Raw genomic sequence first — 15572 nt, forward strand, 5'->3', positions numbered from 1 at the left:
TGTGTTAGAAAACTGCAGCTGTGCTACCATATTATTTCTATAACATTAGGAGATGTTGCTGACCAGACACAAGGAAAACAGCACCTCATTCAGTTTAGTGTTTTATAGAGCGCAAACTTGACCTGTGAGGGTATCAGAGCGCTTTACAAGGTTTACAGATTGAACCAAAAAAGCTTTAGAATTACAGAAGTATACAAAACGATTGGAGAGGGGCAGGGGTGCTGGACGCATAGGGGAATAGAGGGACACATGTGTATGGCTACAATTACAGTTGGAATCCGTATAAAACCCCACAGCTTCTTGGTAGAGTGAGTAGGTGATCTGAGGAAAAGGCAATAGTCTTAGATTAGTCAGGCACACTGCGGTGGTTGAAGGCAGAGATTAGACGAGGAATTTACCCATGAGGAAAGTTTTGGCCTCCTTTTTGAAGTGTGCCAGAGAAGGGATTCTTCTGATGGCGGGTGGGAGAGAGTTCCAAATTCTTGGTGCGGCCCCGGAGAAAGCCCGATTGTAGGTTTTTTTTCTTCTGAAAACGGGCAGGTTGGTGCAAGAGGTCTCTGGCGGACCGGGAGTTCCTTCTTTCTCCAGATACCACTAGTTTTTGTGCAAGATAAGCAGGGGAGTTTGCGTATTGAGCCTTGTGTGTATTGCATGCCAGTTTCAGCTGTATTCTGGCCTCGAGGGGGAGCCAGTTCAAAGCTTTCAGATGTGGAGAGATGTGGTTGAATTTCCTAGTGCCAGTAAATAGTCTGGAGGCCGCATTGAGGCAGGCTTTTAAAGGTGCCAGGGAGATCTTGGGTAAGCCTGAGAGGGTGGAAAAGCCATATTCCAGCCTAGAGATGACTAGTGCTTGGACTGCCATTTTTAGCTCGGGCATCGATTAAGGGTTTCAGCTTCCTTAGGTAGCTCAGGTGGAACCTGGCTGATTTAGCCATCGAGTTGATGTGGTCCCACATGTTCAGGTTGCTGTCGAGGATTATTCCCAGAGATTTGGCCGAGTCCACAATGGTCGGTGGGCAGTTTAAGGCTGTGATGGCCTTGATCCACATCTGAATCTCCGGGTTGGCTTTAGTAGGGGAGATTAGGAGAAATTCAGTTTTCTTTGCATTGAGTTTGAATTGGTTAGAGGCGAGCCATTGGATGGTCAGTTTCAGGGCCTCATTCAGGGAGAGGATCTCCTTGAGCGATGAAATTTTAATGTATATTTGGGTGTCAGCCACGTACATATGGTAGGAGATGTTAGCGGTGCGAAGTACTTTGGCAAGCAGCACTAAGTAAAGATTAAAGAGGGTGGGGGACAGGGTTGAACCTTGAGGGACTCCAACCGTGACCGGGGTGGGAGCTGATAGGTTGCCGTTAATTAGGAATCTCTGTGATCGGTTGTGGAGGAAGGACTTAAATCATTCTAAAACAGAGTCATCCAAACCCATCCTGAGTTTGAGGCGTTCCAGTAGTTTTTCATGGTTGATCGTGTCGAAGGCCGAGGATAGATCTAGGAGGATTAGGAGGCAGGTTTTGCCTTGGTTTAGGGTTTGGAGGGCATCGTCCACGATGTGGAGCATAGTAGTTTCAGTGCTGTGCCCTGGTCTGAATCCAGATTGGAAGTCATCAAGTAGGTGGAAGTTGTTGATGTATTGACTTAGTTGCTGTTGTACACACTTCTCTAACAATTTGGCTAAGAGAGGGATATTGGAGATCAATCTGAAGTTGTCAGGGAAGGCTGGATCCAGTGATGGTTTTTTAAAAAGGGGAGGACTTGGCCGGCTTTTAGAGAGTCAGAAATCAATCCCTGCTGGAGAGAGGCATTGATTTTTGCAGTCCAGCTAGGAACAATGGATTGGGTGGCAGCAGCGAGGCAGTTGGATGGTAGCGGGTCATTAAAGTGGTTATTCGGGTTTAAGGTAGAGAGGATTTTAGAGATGGAGTCTTCGTCATAGTATTTGAAGTCGGTCCAGCGTGCTTGGTTTTTAGGTGAGGCCAGTAGGGGTAGCACTGAAATAGGTGGCAGTTCAGTAAGGGGTTAAGAATATGTAGCGGCACTGAGTTCATTTCCTAAGGCTGTGATTTTATCAGCGAAGAAAGAGGAGAATTCCTCAGATGATATTAGAGACTTAGGAGTGTCTTTCGGTGTTTTAGCCAGTTTATTTGATTGGTGTTTGACCAGTTCAGAGAGCTTGCGGGTCTATTCTTGACATTCCCCAGTTCCGATCTGAAGTATTCTTTTTTTGAATTGAGGTTTTTCTTGTTGCAGGAGTTTCTCGCCTGGCGGAGAAGTTTTAAATGCGCAGCAGAGGGGTGCTGTCTCCAAATTCTTTCAGATTGCCGGAGGGATCTCCTCTCTATGTTGAAGGATCCAGTGAACCAGGGGTTTCTGTCTTTGATTTGTGTTCTTTTTAGTTCTAGTGATGCAAGGTCATCCAGAATGTTTGATATAGTTGCTGAGTAATGATCATTGATGTCACTGACCATAGTTATATTCGAGGGGGGGGGTCAGATTTGCAGCAAGCCTCCAGTTTCATGTGGTCAAGGTTCTTGGTGTCTCTGATCCAGCATTTGGGAATCACCGGTTGCGGTGCCTTTGTCTAGTGGGTCCCGGGTAAAAGGAATTCAATGGTCACATGGGTCTATGGAGATAAGCTTGACTGAAGATTCCTTAGGGATGATCCAGTCAAGGGTGGCCCCTCTTGAGTGAGTTGGCAGAGAGTATGCTTGAGTCAGGGCTTGATCGGTTAGGAGGTCTTTGATGGCGTTGATGTGAGGATCCTTAGGATCTTTCCAGTGTAGGTTGAAATCACCGAGGAAAATCTCTTTAGCGTTGGAGGAAATCTTAGTTGTGTTGATTTCCAAGAGGTAATCGGTGAAGGAGTCGTTCAAACCTGGGGGGTGGTAAAAGATGTGCAAATTGCACAGATGTAATGAGTTGCTGCAAATGGAGAGGGCGAGGTATTTGCAGGAGTCAGTGGTGTCCGCCGTTAGTTCCGTGACAAGGAGGCTAGATCGTAGATGCAGGCGATGCCTCCTCCTTTCCTGCTGGATTGTCTGTCCAGTCGAGCAATATTGTAGTTGCGAGGGACTAATAGGTCCTAGCAAGAAGAAGAGTATGTGTTGAGCCATGATTCAGTTAGTATTGCTAGGTCTACATTTTTGTTCAGGATGAGATCAGCAATATCAGCGGCGTGCTTAACTGCCAATCAGCAGTTGATTAAGAGACCAGATGGGGGGGGGGGGTCGGGAGGAGTGTCAGGGGTCTGGACGGACAGGAGTACAGGCTCAAGGTTGCTTTTAACCGCACTTCTGTTACGGTGGGTCGCTGACCTGTTGGGGTTGATGGTGACTGTGCTGATGGTATGTTCGGGACTCGCATCTAGTGGACAAGGGATGACTTGAACAGAGTTGTGGTCTTGGAGGATGGCTAGGATTTCGTTTTTTGTTAGGTCAGTAGAATTGAGGTAGCAGTGGTAGAGTTGTAAGAGAGGGCGAGAGCTCATAAGCATACCAAATTAGTGGTTCGGGTGGATGGCTGGTGGGGAGGTGGTCAGAGGACTAGAGGCGACTCTGTTGGAGGTGCCGGGGGACGCGCTATAAAGGTTAGGGTGATCAGTGTTGAGAACCATTAGAGTGCTAGCTCGATCTGAATCGGGGGTCTTTGGAGACGTACCAGTCTCCCAGTCAGTGGGGGGAGCTAGGTAGGAGGAGATCAAAGGTGTTGGGGAGATTCTGTAGCCAGGGTCAGGGGACATGATGCGGAGGATAGGATGAACTGTGATGGAAGCCCTTGGAGGGGGGGGACGGCGGGTCATTGGTGCGGGTGTTAGTTACCCTGTCGGTGTCTTGCACATGGTTTCTGAGGAGGGTAAAAATGTCTGAGAATTTATTGAGGTTATTGGTTGAGGCTTAGATCAGAACGATGCCGTTTTTGTAGAGGGTGATGGTGAGGTCAGCTCACAGGGTTGAGGAGCGTGCTATTGTGAGCTTGGTGCCGTATGGAATGTTCCTGGTTGAGCGAACATTAAGAAGGTGCGCAAAGGTTTTGCGCCAGGAGTTGGTTCTTCTGGAGTAGACGATAAGGTCATTAATGACTATGCCGATGTCCGCTCTGTAGCGCAGGTCGGATATCAGCGTCTCAGGGTGGCTTATTAGGGTGGCGTGCTTGAATGATTTAGCAGCGGTTTTGGACAGGTTGGGGGGTAGACCAGAGTATAAGAGTTTTCCCCAGTCACGGTCAGGCCAGGACCTGACATGTTGGCTAGGGTAGGGCACTATATGATTAAAAGGGGACAAATAGGCAGCAGAGAGGATCTGTCTCCAGGTACCAGGGCGTGATGGAACTATAGTGACTGATACTGGTCTATCCGGAGTGTTACTCATCAATCACCAAGGAGGGGCGGCATCTCGGGCACACTTCGGCGTTTCAAATGAACAAGAAATGTAGAAGTGTTCAATGAGCCTATTGTTAAAGAAGGTCTTAAAGACGGCAACAAAAGTCAGGAATGCCACTCTCCACATACCAGAAAAGAGAATTAAGTTGTAAACAATATGATATTGTAGCACCGCAAATTACAAGTCAGGCGGGTCTTCAATGAGCAACAATAATACTGTGATGCCGCTCTAAACATATCAGGAGTGGCTAAACAAGGTGTAATCAATAAAGTTTTGTGGCACCGCCATCTTAAAGTCAGGCACTGTGGGGCGATCGAGAATGTCTTCACCTGTCGCCATTTTGGAGTCAGGTATTGATCGGCAACAGATACACAAAGAAGCTGTACGCAGACCTAGCTAACAAACACACTCTCCAGGGCTGCAATGCTATTCGTTTAAGGACGCTTGCAAAAACGCCTCATTTGCGGTATGGGAAAATACCAGGCGCAGTGAGAAATGCCCCGTATTGTTTTTAAAGCGCCACCATTTTAGGTGCTGGGGAACTTCGGCCAATAAACCTCTTAAAGTTTAAAATAGCCCAGAGACGATAGAAATACCTGGCGTGCGTTGAAACGCGCGTAGGCAGAAGGGCTCCACAATCAGCGTTTATTCTGTCTCCTGTGTGACAAAGGATCCCAGGTGACGCGGCAAAGACAGGCCATCAGGCAGGATCGCAACAGAGGGCGACGTCTGTGGGGAAGACGCAGTTAAGGGTCCTGGCATCAAGGGTCATCCACTTACAGCCAACGACACCAATGTTGAACACCATGTTGTTGAAACTTGTAACAAATGCTCAGACTGAATCCTGAGAAGAAGAATTGAACAACAATAGCATGTGCATCATATATCTAAAATATTATCATGGCAAAAAAACAAATGTGTTGTGAGCATGCAAAGCAATGGCAGCCTAAAATGTGTAATACGCAAAACTAAGGAAGAACCAAAGTGGGTCCAAAAGGGACCTTACAACATGAGCTGCAATCTCAAATGACAAAAAACACAAAATATTAGACATAAAACAAAAAGAGAAGGAACCACAAAGTTGAAAGGATCATCACAAGAGAAAAAATCACTAAAAGAGGAAAAAAGCACAAAAAATAAACGCATCTGAGGAACCCCAGAATAAAGCCAGGTAACAGGTTGGGCACCTGCATGGACACAGTATTGTGCTTTTACATCACAAAGGACTATTAAATCAAAAGCCTAAGTGAACAGAGTTAAGGACACCAGTGATGGGCAGGGGAGAAGAAGCTAGCCACTTTCCAGACAGCAATATAACTGCTATAAATGGGGAGCCCAAGGAGTTTGCAGTGACCATACCTCCTGCGAGGAGCACCGCAGAAACTGGACAGACCACATCGCCTGCTCTGTCACTGATGGAGACAGTGAGAATGCATCACAGACGAAACTCATCCATCGAACCAAACAAAGCCAAATAAAAGTAAGGAATCTTAGAGGGAATTCTAGTACTCACCTTCAAAGAAGACCTGATCCCAGCTGAGGAAGGACTGTACCTGAGCTCATGAGGAGCAAGAGAAGCTCCGAGCACACAAAAATATCAGAGCAGGAAGAGATCATTCAAGGAAACAAAGGTTTTATGAACAGGTGTGGGAGTGATCCTTTCAGGAGCAGTGCTGCTCACCTGGAGATCCCCTCCAATAGGCACTTCAGAAAATGCTGAAAACCCAAAACACTTTCCTGCTCATCCAAATATACCACCAAGGCTCTGCATGATCTCACATTCTTTCATCCTTTCGTTTTACCACCACTGATGTAACTCCTTCATCCCTCCTTTCACTGCAAAGTACACTGCAGCAGCCTCAGGGCAGTGTGAGCACTGTACATAAATAATAAATGGATAAAATAAATACAAAAAAGGTTTCCAGCACTCGAGCATCGATCTGTGACAGCCAGGCCTGGAAGGGATTCTTTCAGCCTTGACTGGTAACAACAAAGTGTAGTGGAAGGATTTGCACGCACCCCCTTCTGACAATAAAGCAAGAAGAGGGAAATTCAAGCATTGAACTGTTGCAACCAAGCATGGTATTATTCAAGCATTGAACTGTGACAACAAACCATGGTATGGTGTTAAACAAGCATTGGACTGCTACAATAAATAATACTAGAGGGTTCTTCAAGCACGGACCTGTGACAATAAAGCATAATGCAGAGTTCTTCAAGCATGGACCTGTGACAATAAAGCATAGTAACAATAAACCATAGTACGAAACTCTTCAAGCATTGGACTGCTGCAGCCAAGCATGACAGAGGGTTCTTCAAGCACGGAGCTGTGACAATAAAGCATAGTGCAGGGTTCTTCAAGCACGGACCTGTGACAATAAAGCATAGTAACAATAAACCATAGTACGAAACTCTTCAAGCATTGGACTGCTGCAGCCAAGCATGACAGAGGGTTCTTCAAGCACGGAGCTGTGACAATAAAGCATAGTGCAGGGTTCTTCAAGCATTGAACTGTTGCAACCAAGCATGGTATTCAAGCATTGGACTGCCGCAACCAAGCATGGTATTATTCAAGCATTGGACTGCCACAACCAAGCATGGTATTATTCAAGCATTGGACTGCCGCAACCAAGCATGGTATTATTCAAGCATTGGACTGCCGCAACCAAGCATGGTATTATTCAAGCATTGGACTGCCGCAACCAAGCATGGTATTATTCAAGCATTGGACTGCTACAGCAAATAATAGTAGAGGGTTCTTCAAGCACGGACCTGTGACAATAAAGCATAGTAACAATAAACCATAGTACGAAACTCTTCAAGCATTGAACTGCTGCAGCCAAGCATGACAGAGGGTTCTTCAAGCACTGAGCTGTGACAATAAAGCATAGTGCAGGGTTCTTCAAGCATTGAACTGTTGCAACCAAGCATGGTATTATTCAAGCATTGGACTGCCGTAACCAAGCATGGTATTATTCAAGCATTGGACTGCCGCAACCAAGCATGGTATTATTCAAGCATTGGACTGCCGCAACCAAGCATGGTATTATTCAAGCATTGGACTGCTACAGCAAATAATAGTAGAGGGTTCTTCAAGAATTGACCTGTGACAATAAAGCAAAGTAACAATAAACCATAGTACGAGACTCTTCAAACATTGAACTGTGACAATAACACATAACACAGGATTCTTCGAGCATTGAAGTGCTACAGCCAAGCATGGCAGAGGGTTCTTCAAGCACTGAGCTGTGACAATAAAACATTACACAGGATTTTCAAGCATAGACCTGTAACAATAAAGCATAGTAACAATAAACCACAGTACGAAACTCTTCAAGCATTGAACTGCTACAACCAAGCATGGCAGAGGGTTCTTCAAGCACTGAGCTGTGACAATAAAACATAACACAGGATTCTTCAAGCATGGACCTTTGACAATAAAGCATAGTAACAATAAACCATAGTACGAAACTCTTCAAGCATTGATCTGCCGCAACCAAGCATGACAGAGGGTTCTCCAAGCAATGAAGCTCAGCACGGGGTTCATCAATAATTGAACTGCTGTAACAAAGCACAGATTGGGATTCTTTGTGGCAGCAAAGCATGGTAGAGGGTTTTTTCATGCAATGACATGCTGTAACAAATCATGGTAGGGATTCTTTAGACGTCGGCCAAGGAATGATATGGCTGTCTTGAATCCTCAACCTGCTATGACACAGCATGGTAGAGGCTTCCTTGAGCAATAACATCCATCAAAAACATAGTTGAGGGTTTTCGTGAATCAACTTGTTACTAGGCGAGGTGAAATTCCTGCTATGCTGTCATAATCTTGTGTGATATACGACAAATTTGCGATACGCATTTTATTCAAAATGTCGCTGCGTGGCCAATGTTAGCACCAGAACAATGCTCTCTATCAGAATGTGAATGCCTGTGTTCATGTCACTTGTGTTTTTGCTCTATTTTTTTTATTCCAAAATGGACGTAAGGATGCATTATGTGCTAAAATATAGCACTAAATGCCATTCTGAGTGAATCAATTGTAAAGTCGAAAAATCATCAAAAGTGAATTAGGAGGACAATTTATTGATCACTCCAGGTCAGAAATTTATAAATACTTCCCCCTGCAGCGACACAGTTACCACACCATGTTTTTGTCCGAGGAACAATAAAGACCCTACAGCCCAATTACGACTCCGCGGCTTTCGCAAGTGTAAAGCGGCTGTGCACCTACTTATTACCACTTACAGGTGCTTAAAGTAGTGTGTCCAGCTTCCTCCCATCTCCTGACTTGAGCCAGCGTTAACCTGACAAAAGTAGGTTGGGCAGATACCCGCATTGGGCGTAACTTCCACTCAAGTCGTAGTCCTGTTTTGAGGGCAAACACAAGTTTGTCATTGGCACCAGATTACCCGCCGTGCTGAGCTAAGGGTATAGAGTTAGAATGACATGTTCTTTGGTGAATGTTGCTGGATTGTTTGGCAGATATGTGCAGTGGTGCTGGTTCTCCATGAGGAGGAGGCATAAAGAGGGACAGGTGAAAGGGGGAGCTGGGATTTGAACCCCTAATCACCCTTATTACAGGATGCACTGCATGGTCATAGGTAGACTTCTAGCTGCGCATGAGTGATGGAGCACTAGACTTCATTTCATTGTTTCTTATTAGACCACCAAGATAGGATAGGAAATCAGTCCCATGATCCCAACAGAGGCTCCCATTTCAGAGATGCAAAGTGTGTTAACAGGGTCACATCCGGTCATAAGCTCAGGTATGCGTAGGGTTGATCACTCACCGTACATGTAATCCTTTTTCTGGATGGATCTGTGCTGTCTGAGTGAGGATACCCCTAAACACGCAGATCCTCATACCTGTGCATGGGGTGACTCCCTCAAGCCCTGAAAATATGTTTGCTTTCTGGCTGAGTCTAGAAATCCTGGGGGATTCACTGATGTTGGGGTCCACAGAGAAAATACTGGTTGCATTGTAGGCAGATGAAAACACAGGGAGCTGCCACAGATAGCCATCTTTACCTGTTCTGAAAATAATTTAGCCGCAGCCTTCCCAACCATTCGGAAAGGGATCTGATGAGATTCCACTGATATCCCGCATGTCCATACTACAGTGTTCTTTGTGTTTGAGTGTTGTGTTGTGTAATGCAGACTTTGTTCATCACTTGAACCTTTGCGTTTCAGAACTCGCGATACCAGACTTACCAGCGGATGTGGAATTACATGCACTCAAAGCAGCCCAGCGTCTTCGTGAAGAGCACGGAGGAGGGAATTGCACGAGTCCTCAACTCCAAGTATGCCTTCCTGCTAGAGTCCACCATGAACGAGTACCACCGGCGGCTCAACTGTAACCTCACCCAGATTGGAGGGCTCCTGGACACCAAGGGCTATGGCATTGGCATGCCGCTCGGTGAGTATCTTCTAGACCTGTAGAAGGGGTGGGGATGTGACCACTGGGGCCTAGGGATAGAACCCATAAATACAAGTGTCACTGGTTAAGGGGGAAGACCTATGGGTGATCCTGTACACATGGGTGGGATAAACAGAAAGGGAAGATACCCAAGTGTGGGCACAATGGTTACAGGAAAGGGGAAAAACACTCAGAAAACTAAAAACATGAGAGTCTGAGAAAAGCCGTGGATATGGTCTTCAGAAAATAGGTGCAGATTAGAGATGGATTCAAGGAAGGGGGAGAGAGACAGTGGTGAACTTCAAGAGGAGTGGAAGATCTCATAATTTTTAACTTAATTGGGAGACAAGTTGAAAAGTAGTGTGCATGTGCACCAGGAAGGGAGGAAGACACTCACAATGCTGGAGACACATGAGGAGAGACCACAGGGAAGGGGAAGAGACCCTCAGGAAGTTTGTGACTCTGGAGATGTGGACGCACCAGCAGGTGTTGCATTCTGAGGCACTGGGCAATGGGCAAGACTACATAATTTAAAGTGACACTGAGAGCTGGTGAGAGGACCCATGTGCTGGATGCATAACCCAGAGGAAGGGAACAAGACCCTGAGAATGGTAGAGACACCCAAGAAGCGGGAAACTTGGAGTGAAGGGACTCCTATGTGGAAAAGTGAGGGGAGAATTATACAGAAAATGGAGCAGTGCCACTGTGTTGTCAGATTTACCTGAAGTAAAGGACACAGAGGCGAAAGGGCAGTTGAGAGTGGGTCCCAGGGAACCTCTGGGAATGGTGGAGGTATCCGCCGTCTTCATATCACAAAGGGATTCAAGGGAAGATATCCACAGGGAAGGTACCCAAGATTGTGGGAAGTAGAAACAACATCTGAGGGTGAAGGACAGAGAACTGATGAGAGACTGACTTGGTTTGTTTCACGAACTCCAGGAAAGAGTCAGAACTAAAAGACACCTGGTGGAAGAGAAACAAGAGTGGGATGCATTGACTGCAGAGGAACTCAAGAGAAGAGTCACTATGACTGTGAGGAACCTAGTGGAAGAGAAGCAAGGGTGGTGCATGTACAGTGCAGGGAAACTAAAGAGAAGAGCCACCATGACTGTGAGGAACCTAGTGGAAGAGAAGCAAGGGTGGTGCATGTACTGTGCTAGGAAACTCAAGAGAAGAGTCAACATGACTGTGAGGAACCTAGTGGAAGAGAAGCATGGGTGGTGCATGTACTGTGCAGGGGAACTTACAGAAGAGTGAGAAAGATTGATAAAGAGAGAGAAAGGAAAGGAGGATCATCTGGAAGGGACATGTTGTGCGGAACGGCAATAGGATACATAGGGCCTGATTTAAATCTTGGTGGATGGAATACTCTATCACAAATGGGGCGGATATCCTGTCCACCTTATTACATAGGATATAATGCACTGTAGTATGGCGGACGGGCCATTGTGAATCTCATCCGCCAAGATCAAAATCTAGCCCAATGCCTGATTCTACTAAGTAAAGCTCTTCTGCGCCACTTCTCTCTTATCCCATTTACCAACCCCATCCATCTCCTGCCATTCTCATCCCCTCCCTATTCACCTCCCACCACTTATGTATCCTCTTTCCAGTCCTACCTTTCTTACATCCCTTCATCTCCCACCCTTCACTTTCCACCCCTTCCCCACTCACATTCCATCTCTCCCCCTTAGCATGTGCCTCTTCCTCTTCTTAATCTCCAGTCCTGGCTCTCTTCCCCATTACTTCCCCTTGAAGCTTCCCTGCCCCATTGCCTGCACCCCCATCCTTCACCCATTCTTTCTATTCTCCGCTGCTTTTGCCTACCCCTTTCCTTCCCCCCCCTCTGCTCACCTCCTTTGTGACTTCCTCTTTGTTGTCTCCCCACTTTCCTCACCTTCCCATTGCACCACTCCTTAAACTACCTCCTCTACAATAAATTCTGCTCTTCCCAAATCTTTTCCTCACCTCCCCTTTTTGTCCATATTTAATTAATTATAAGACCCTGTGTCGTAGCAAATGTTCTTTGTAAATCACATTGATTCCTTTTCATTGTCCATGCGTTATATGAAACTGTTAAATAAATAAATTGATAAGAGTGAGTTATGAAAGCGAGGGAGAATATATGAGTCGGTGGAAAGGTAAAGGAAGTTGGAGCCATGCACCTCAGAGGCTATGAGGCACATTCATTGTAGCAGAGGAGAGAGAACTAGGAATTGAATCAGTATCCTACAGGTGGAAGAGTGTGATGGGGAGTGAAAGGAATGGATCGAAATGGGTGAGCAAGGATAACCTTTTCAGTGCCAGTTCAGCTTGGGCGCTACTTACCTGTTCCTTCTGCCTCCACAGGCTCTCCCTTCCGGGATGAGATCACCCTGGCCATCCTCCAGATGCAGGAGAATAACCGACTGGAGATCCTGAAGCGAAAGTGGTGGGAAGGTGGCAAGTGTCCAAAGGAGGAGGACCATCGGGCCAAAGGTTAGAGTGCGAAGCTGCAAATGCAGCAAGCAATATCCGCCCTAAGATAGGATTCCCTTTCTCCTCAGCTTCCGACTCTGCCTGACATCTGACTGTGGGCACAATTCAAAAAGGTAAGCTTAGACCTGAAGTCTAACTTTACCTATGTGAATTGGACCCTTAGACTTCAGGTCTAAACTCAGACTTCAGGTCTAAACATAGATTTCAGGTCTAGGTTTAGCATTGTGAATTTGTCCCTTAGACTTCAGGTCTGACCTTAGACTTCAGGTCTAAGTTTACCTTTGTGAATTGGGCCCTTAGACTTCAAGTCTAAACATAGACTTCAAGTCTAACCCTAGACTTCAGGTCTAAACTTGGACTTCAGGTCTAACCTTAGACTTCAGGTCTATGTTTACCTTTGTGAATTGGTCCTTAGACTTCAAGTCTAAACATAGACGTCAGGTCTAACCCTAGACTCCAGGTCTAACCTTAGACTTCAGGTCTAAGTTTACCTTTTGTGAATTGGTCCCTGGATGTTCATGTAATAAGCAGAATGGCTGTATTATCCTCCATTTGGTTTTTATTTTACTTAAAGATCTGACGGCACATCAGAACCTCCTCCTCGGTTCTTGAATTCTGCAAGAAACGGAAGACCTCGCTTATCACCTAACCCACACTATGACTCAGCACATACAACACCCACTTCAGTGCCTGGATACCCCCCCATGTGACTTGTGTGTTACACAAATACACGTAACAACATAACAAGCAAGAGGTCACAGGGCCTTCATTCTTACAGACAAAAAAAGTGTGAAGGCCTCGCTGGCTCCTTCTTGTGCATTATCAATGACTTCTGATTACATGTGTTGGAAGAAAACTGAGCATAGAATGTTTACTGACAATGTGATAGGCCGCGTGCAGCCACCTGTGGGCTCTTTTATTACAGGATCAAAGATTGATCTTCCCTTGTGCCTGGATGGGTTCATGGCCCTTCACTGTTGAAATTCCCTGTCACCAGGGGAAGGAGGTTAGTGGGTTCATTGAAGGACATGGGCGCAGGTTGCAATCCTGTTAGAGCAGATAAACCGGAAATTGCACCTTTTATTCACAGTATTGCATCCATCTAAAGTAGGCAGATCATAAAAGATCATAATTGTATGTAGCTGCAGGTCCCAGCTTCAGCACAAAGACAATGTCGTGTCTTGCGTTTATGTTTAGGAGTCTGTGGCAACCCTGCTCTGTACTCATTCTACATTGTCCTTTTTCTAATTCCACTTTTTTTTTGCTCTCCCGTTTCTCCATCCCCACTCATCTTCCATCCCTACTTCCCTTTGCTTTCCATTCATACTTCTCCTCTCCTCTTCCATTCCTACTTCTCTTCTCACCTCCCTCCTGTGCTCATATCCACTCTTAACACTATCTCTCAGCTTTCTTCCTCTTAATTTTGGTCGACTCATACAAGTCACAACTCCTTCTATCTAGGACTTTTTCTTCCACTCTCCTGTTGAACTGCTCTGGCTTCCTAAATCCCTCTTTCAGCTGCCTGCATACTCCTGTCAGTATGTGACTAGCCTGCGTCTGGTAGGCACATTCCAGGTAAAGTGACTATGTCTAGGCTGTCACTCACAGGCATATGTCTTACCAATACGTTCACCACCCCTAGTTTGTACCAAGCCTGTCCCTCCAAGACACTCACTATACAAAGTGAAGCGCCCTGTTATCCGATCAACGACCACAGCTCAAGATGGCCACCACATTGGAGGCCTCTCGATGAGGCTCTGGCAACACAATCTGTTAGAATCTCTCATCTCCATCAGTCCTCCACACAGAATTCACAGCTGAAGCTGAGCCCTGTGTATCCATCTGTTTTTCTCAATCAGGTGAGAGGCTCAGGGGGAAGTAAACTCCCCACTAACATCTCGGAACATGGACTGGCCCTCCTTCCTCTGCGCTGCAACATGACCGCATTTGGCCTTGGCGGTGCCTTGTAGGAACTTTAGGGCCGGGTTTCCAGTCATCTTAACCTAGGGGGAAGCATCCCCCTCACCTCCCTCCAAACCTCTATGAAGGGAGGTGGCCACCTTACATACATTGTACCTCAAAACAAGTGTCCAGGGATGGCTAACGCGACACTCATTTTCATTTTAAACTTTTGGCATAGGCGTACCCGCCGACGCTACTTCATGGACCACAATTCTTTGGGGCAACGCGCTGATAGGACTAGCAGAGTGCGGCCAATCGGATTTTTGTGGCCACCTTACATACATGCCACCCCTCCTGATTCAAGGGGAGACTATTGATTTCAAGGCTAGTCTCCCGCCCCCGATTCCTGCATGCGAAAACCCGATTCCTCTGCGGGCTTCAGCTGACAGGGACTGGTCTTGTGTGACTTGAAGCATGCACTGCCAGTGACCTGCTCCTGCAGGCCAGTGCACAACATTTTTCCCATATTCTCTCTGCCTGTCATAGCGCTTTATCCATGATCCTGATAGGTAAAAAGAAAGTATATTTAGATTTCTAATATCTGATCCTACAACAGTACGATTGCAAGTCCCATGCATGGCAATAACCCGATTCAGCCCTCAATAGAAGTCAAAGGGGAAAATACATTCTCCCGATCATTTTTTAAAAATCTCCCACTTTCTCTTCTATAATGTTGCCGTGTATGACCTTGGATCACAAAGGCAGGTTTTGAAAAGTAAATAAAGCCCAATGATTTTAGAAAGAGCTGGCTGGTTAAAACGTAAGGCCAACCGCCCAGAGGGAGAAAGGCCCAGTGCAAAAGGAGACACACATGCCGCAAAGGAAGGCATGGGCGTCAGCAGAATGAAGGCTGAATGTCTTGTATTGTTGGCCCACCACCCCAGAAGACACTCACCTGCTGGGTTACCTTTCTACGTGAGAACCACCACCCCAGGATATAACGCGGTAACAGGTCTCCATTAGGGACCAACCAATTAAATCACTGGTAATTTCAGTTAATAAAATATGTTTATTTAGACCATAGTCAATTGAACAAATTCATGCAATTATTCTGTTTAAACAATACAATCATTTATTATAAAACCTACAATGCCCCCTTACGTATTTCGGACAATACAAACCCTTTAATTAAATTCATAATATAAATATCTATTTCCTTTTAGAAAACTATACATCCTTAATTGTTATCAAACTTCCTTTAATTCCAATTAAAATTAACTCTAGTGCACAAGTCACATAAAAAACTCCATCTTGGATACAAACTTCAGAGCTTTCTACCACCTCACAACGCCATATTTCAGTAAAACAGGATTTGAAAATCTAAAAAATAAAC

The 15572-nt window shown here is 45.8% G+C and overlaps 1 protein-coding gene across 1 annotated transcript in view; it reads left to right on the forward strand.

Annotated features, from left to right (window-relative positions):
- Positions 1-15572, forward strand: part of GRIK5 (glutamate ionotropic receptor kainate type subunit 5) — a 1516626-nt gene that overhangs the window by 1464518 nt on the left and 36536 nt on the right. Inside the window, exons 19-20 of the mRNA XM_085615595.1 lie at positions 9574-9799; positions 12149-12277. Coding sequence (XP_085471721.1) covers positions 9574-9799; positions 12149-12277 — 355 coding nt within the window. The remainder of the gene's footprint in view (positions 1-9573; positions 9800-12148; positions 12278-15572) is intronic.

Source organism: Triturus cristatus, chromosome 7 (genome assembly GCF_964204655.1).
Source record: "Triturus cristatus chromosome 7, aTriCri1.1, whole genome shotgun sequence".
NCBI classification, from domain to species: domain Eukaryota; kingdom Metazoa; phylum Chordata; class Amphibia; order Caudata; family Salamandridae; genus Triturus; species Triturus cristatus.